This window comes from Podarcis pityusensis, assembly GCF_964106645.2.
Source record: "Podarcis pityusensis genome assembly, chromosome: 9".
Classification (NCBI taxonomy): Eukaryota; Metazoa; Chordata; class Lepidosauria; order Squamata; family Lacertidae; genus Podarcis; species Podarcis pityusensis.
In genome coordinates this window covers 36,291,983-36,297,982 of record NC_138034.1, presented here as the reverse complement: position 1 = coordinate 36,297,982, position 6,000 = coordinate 36,291,983, and the positions used below count along the sequence as shown (strand labels likewise).

Below are 6,000 nucleotides of genomic sequence, written 5' to 3'. Positions count from 1 at the left end.
ATTCCTACACCGCAGCCCCGATGCTCCAGGAGAAAGGGGACGAGAAGGCTGGGCGAACGCGCGCTTGCAGAGCCCTTTCCCGTTGCCACAGCCCTCGCATTCCCGCGCACTGCAAGCCGACGAGGCGGTGACTGAGAGTGAGGGCAGAGCCGAGCAAGGGCAGCAGCTTCTCCGAGGCTTCACGTCCCCACTGCCCATGTGCAAAGGGGCCGCACATGCTCCCTGGCCGCCTCTCCTCGGGCAGTGTGCACATGCTCAGTAGCAAGATGGACGCTTTTCTGATGCAGGGTTCATTTTGGTAGCGCCGCGGCGGCCGCCGAGCCATCGCTTCCCCCTCGAGCCGGCTGCAGGACCTCGGCTGGGCGATGGCGCGCTGCAGGCTGCTCAGCCATCTCCGGCTGTAATCCAGCGGGTGGACGGGGGCGCCGGTGGCATCCCGGCCGTCTCTCTCTTTCTCTCTTTCTCTCTCTCTTCCCTGGCTTGTGGTAAGTCCTGGACGTTGGCGGAAAGGGCCGCGTCGCTGGGCTCCGGAGGGGTTTCTCCATCCGCGCCCGCTTGGAGGAATGGCAAGGCTTCGGGTGGCCGCGGGGAGAAGCCGGGCGATTGGCCGTGCCAAGGCAACGGGCGCTCTGTGCGCTCCGTGCGCGCCCAGCCCTGCCTGGCTGCGTCCCCCTGCAGAGGTGGCCATCTCCAAGCCGCCCTCTCCCTCTGCAGCAGCTCCTGTCTTGCTTCCTTCTTTCAGTACCTCGGCCAGCACCTTTGCAGCTCCTGGCGGGGTGTTGCTGTTGCGCTTAGTGGCTCATTCTTCATGGCCGGCCCTTCCCAAGGTTGGGGAGGTATCTGGGGGCCTCCTTGGCGCTGTGCTGGTTGACGAAGGAGCCAGCCAGGGAGCCTGCCCTCGACTGTAGAGGCGGGAAACTCCAGTTGGTCCAAGAGGGAATATTTTGCTTTAGTCTGGAAATTGGAGGCGGTGGAAGTGGGTAAAATCTAGGGAGGTCTCTAGGCACCGCTGTCTTGATTTGTGTGTGAAGCAGGCAAGAAAGTGGCTTTGGCTTTGGCCAGAGATCCATGGTGCACAGAGGCCTTGTTGTTCAAAGGTGGGAGTGGGGAGGGCAAGCAAGGTCCTGCAAGGCTGGAGGTTTGTGTGAACACCTGTTGCCAAGGTTGCATAGGCAACTGTTAGAAGACGACAAAGAAAAACACCGACTGGCTTCAAATTGGCTTTCAAGACTCATCTTCTGGTGAAAAATGTGCTGTATGCCTTTTCCCTCTTCATTGGACTTTTGCCGCTTGCAATTCTTAGTGCTCCAGTGCTTTCTGCTGACCTTTAGAATACTGTAGGGGAAGAGGTCACAAAAGTCCCCTGGTAGGGAGGGTGGGGAAGGGTTGCTGGGAGACCTGGTACTGTGGTACTGGAGGGATAGGGGAAGCACCACCACCACCACCACTTCCCCCAGTGCTGCGGCAGGGAAGAACCGCCATTGTGATCATAGCTTGGCTGTGGGAATGGAAAGTCCCATGTCTTGCAATTTGGCTGGGAGCCCCGGCTGCTGTTGCTCTGGGCATAAGGAGATGCTTCTTCTGTTGCTCTTGGAAGGAAGACAAGAATGTCTTCTGTTGCTGTGACTGAAGGGATATAAATATCTTTCTGCTTTTAAGAAAAAAAAATGTGGCTGCATCTAGAAAAAGATGAATGGAGATGTAGAAAAATGCAGCCACCGTTATAAGATTCAGGCACTTGCTCTAGAGAGTGAAGCCCGGACAATTCCCCCCACCCCCCACCCCCGCTGCCATATAGTGCGGAGATCATAAAATGCAGAGGATTTTTTCCCTCCTTCAGTCAGTGCAGCTAGGAGCAGGCAAGCAGTATTTGGTACTGAACATGAACACTTAGCCCTGTTGGAAATGTGTTTGTTATTCTTTATGCCGATAAGAAATATTCAGTAAGAAAGATGCTGTGCAAATATAGTGTGATAGTAAATGTTCTCAGTGATGCAAGCAACACATGCAATTTGTTTCACTTTGTGAATGGGGCAGTAAATGCAAGACTAATGATAAGAGAGGTGATTCATTGTTAGCAAAGACACATGGTTCAGTGGGATGTCTTAATTAGTACTCATTACTAAAACTTCCCACTGATATTAATGGAACTAGTAGTGAAAATAAGGGTTGGATGGACAAGGCCTGGATCTGTATGTCTTGTATTTGCTCAATAATTGCAAGTATTTTTTTGTTGAAATGTTATAAATATGTGTATGCCAGCATACATATTGTAAGTTTTAGTTCTTGGGAAGCTCATCTAGGTGGATTTCCATTTAGGTAGCTTCCTCTGGAAGATGTAAATTTGTTCTGCAAACATATCAACACCAGGTCTGTAGGTATAAATTACCAACTATTAGGCAGCTGCTCATTTAGGAACCTAAGAATAATCCTGCTCAGTCAGGCCAAAGGCCTATCTAGTTCAGCATTTTGTTCACTTAGAGGCCAACGATATCTCTATGGACCCCCAGAAGTAGGACATGAGTGAAACAGCACTCTGCCCATCAAGATCCCCAGCTACTTCCTGTGATGCTGGAGGTAGTAGCCATCATTAGTAGCCTTATTGACATTGACAGCTTTATCCTCCATGAATTTGTCTGCATCCAAGTTGACTGTCATCACTACATGTTACGGCAACAAATTCCACAGTTTAAATAGGCATGCTGTGAAGAAGTACATCCTTTTGTCTGTCCCAGATCTTTCAACATTCAGCTTCATTGGATGACTTCTGGTTCTAGTAATATACAAGAGGGAGAAAAAGATATCCCTACCTATTTTCTCCACACTATGCAAAATTCACATAGCTTTGTCATTTCTCCCTACTCTTACTTGCCTTTCCCCCTCAAATAATTTTCATAATGAATGCATGTTCTATTAGAACACAATGGTCATGATCCAAGACAGAGTGAGTTTACTGGGTTTAAGCATGCCCAACACTATTCTAGACTGTAGCCAATAAATCTATCTAAATTATTCATACAAGCATTTCTAATTAATGAGAAATCCACATAAATTATCAGGGCAATCCTATACTTAGGTATTCGGAAATAAAAGCCCTGAGTTCAATGGGACTTACTCCAAAGTAAGCAGTAATAGCATTGCAGCCTTTGTCCAGTAGCTTGTCATTGGAATGATTTAGTGTTTACAATGATTTACTTCCTTGGTAGGAAGTTTTTCCTATTTTTCACATTCAACTTCATTAATATATGACTTTTTTTCCTCTTGCTTATCACAGGTCAACTTTTGTTCTGGACTTAAAAGTCCCCACAATGAAGTTTTCCCTGGCGATTCTTGGGTTTGTTTTCTTCTTCTTATGCATTGAAGAAGTCTACTCCAAAGAGAAATCTTCAAAGAAAGGAAAAGGGAAAAAGAAGCAGTATCTCTGCCCTTCGTATGTCCCTTACATATATATTTTTAATTGTGTATAATGACAGTGCGATAAAGTGCACGTTTATAGTTTTCTTATGAAATGATAGAGTTCAAATAAACAATATTAATGCACTAAGGGTGACATCCAGTGATGTCCACCCACTTGTGCAAAGGAAATCCACTTGTGCCACAGGACCTCTAGTTTTTCTCCTCCCCCCCCCCAATCCATCTCCCTGTGCACCCCCACAATCTGTGATCCCCTAATCCTCCATAGCAGCTTTCGGAAGTGTGTGTCGAAAGGGATTGCAGGTGGAGGGCAGGATGAAGAAGCCCTGTTGAGTGGATGCCCACTCACACTATAATGCACAATAATGTATTCATTTTATTTATTTATTATCAGATTATTGGAATTTTGGGAGCTATGTTTATACCAGTCAGGTGTTTTGTTAGTTGAAACTGCCATCAGCTTCTCAACAAGGTCTAACCATCAATCATGTATGTATATAGATATGTTACGTGCTCAATGTAAAGGGATGTCAGTAATAGAAAACTGATGGATGGTTCAACATTTTTGAGAGAAGCAAAGGGTCAGGTTGCATGGAAGAAACTTCAGCACATGACCTGTGGATAAAGAAGCCATAAAAAGTTGGCAAGGAGGAGTGACAAGGAAGGGGGGGCTTGGAAAGTGGGAAAGGGGAAGGGGATCGGTACAGCTGACGTTTACAGGGCCAGTGGCCGAAAGGAAAGATTGTTGAAAGCAATGGGCTGAGAGGCTGGGATTTGAATGCTTGAAGATGGGACAAATAGAAAAATGTGGCAGAAAAGAAGGTTAAAGGAGTAAACAGAACCAGGAAAAACCTCATGGATAGGTAAAAGGGTTTTTGGAAACCAAGGATGATGTGAAATCCAGAGAGGGGGTGGAACATCAGCAATGCCCTTGTTGATTTGATCAATTAAATCTTTGATAATGAGTGCCTGGTTTCCAGTTAATTTACATGCTGAATATTTTCACAGGCAATTCTAAACCAAAAACCCATGATATTCCCAGACCTCCTTTTCAGATGCTTTCCTCTGCCCATTGTGTGAGCAGTTGAACAAGCTTGTCCCCAAACCTCAAAACTATGGTTAGTGACTTCAAAGCAAGACAATATATGGCTCAGTATCCTGGGTAGTTTTGAAGCCATTTAACTATTGCTTCTGGGTTCACACGTAACAGGAAACAATGATTAGGTACTGAATCTTGGCTTGTTCTGTTGTTAGCACGAAGGGAGGAGGCAACTGTTTATTAAGTGGCTGTCTACTATTGAGTCTATATAATAACTTGGTAAGCCACTGATATGCAACAGAGATGGGGAAGTGAGCCAGAACTTTATCTGCCCCATAGTTCAAAGAGCTTGTTAGCCCTGTGTGCTTCCCAAATGCCTGACAACCATCTGATTATCAGGCTTTGGGAAAGTGGTGTGCAAAGTGCTTAGCCCAATGCCCACAAAACCCATTTTTATTTTATTGACCACACCCTTACCTGGGCGGATGGGTATGGCTTGCCCAAAATGACCTCCTGGGTCCAATAGGATGACCTGGTCCACAGCCTGCCATTTCCTAACCCCTGAACTATAATGCAGATTCTACATGGTCTAACCAAGAAGTGAGAAGTAATCAAAATGTGAGGCAGCCGGACAGCAATAAGATTCTCCTCACTATTTGAATATAGACAACTTGCTTAAGAAATGCACACTTTGGTAAATTATCACTTGGTAAATGCTTCTCTCTATCATCCATGGCTTAATAGAAAGTGCACTAAGTATTAATCTTTGCCTATATTTTGTCATGAACACATAGGCTTGAAGAAACATTCTGCATAACTTATTTTTTTAATGTTATATTTATGTTCCACCTTTCTTTCAAGTAGCTTGAAAGTTTCCCCCACACTTAAAATAGTAGCTTGTCTAATAAAAATAAAACAACACTCAATTGCTCAGTGATCTGAAGATGAATTATAAGGAGGATGTTGGTGTTTTCTATTTCTGGAAAGTACTGTGCAGAGAACATTTTCATGACACAAACATTTTATAGGTAGCTACAATAATTTAGCTAGTGTACTGCAAGAGATTTATGTACAGTCCAGGTTTATAATGTGTCTGCTTAAGGACAGAGTGTTACAGTGGGCAATTTGGCAATGCAATACATCTCTGGGCAAGTGCTTATAATTAAGTGTTCTTGGGCTGGTAGGGTTCTGGGTGCTGTGTAGGTAAAAGTCAGTATTTTACAAAATGTATCAATGCTGTTCCCTCAGGGCAGGCTGTTAGCCAGGTGCCATATTCTAGTGTTAAGTTGGCTAGTAGCAATATGAAGTCAACAGACGGGACTGCGGGGATGAGAATCTGCATGGGAAAAGAAGTTAATTATTATATTGCAGGCAAATATTTACTAGAAATGCTCTTCCATTTTCCAAATAGGAGAATTCTTGCCATGATTACTCATGCTTCTGTTTAGCTCTAGTTATGTAATTATTGACTGGTTTGAGAGGCTTTTCTTCTGTCTGTTTAGATCTCAGCCAGCTTGTTTCAACAGTTGCACTTTATATAGCATAAC

The 6,000-nt window shown here is 44.9% G+C and overlaps 1 protein-coding gene across 5 annotated transcripts in view; it reads left to right on the top strand.

The window, feature by feature from the left end:
• The first annotated feature begins 209 nt into the window (after positions 1–209).
• Positions 210–6,000, top strand: part of GLRB (glycine receptor beta) — a 28,965-nt gene continuing 23,174 nt past the window's right edge. For 4 of the 5 annotated variants that reach the window (XR_013990584.1, XR_013990585.1, XR_013990586.1 and 1 more), the window contains exons 1-2: positions 210–485; positions 3,275–3,430. Coding sequence is in view for 1 of the 5 variants with exons in the window: in XM_081021388.1 (XP_080877514.1) it covers positions 3,309–3,430 (122 nt within the window). In the remaining 4 variants the exon portion in view is untranslated. The remainder of the gene's footprint in view (positions 486–3,274; positions 3,431–6,000) is intronic. The other variant, XM_081021388.1, reaches the window with a different exon arrangement.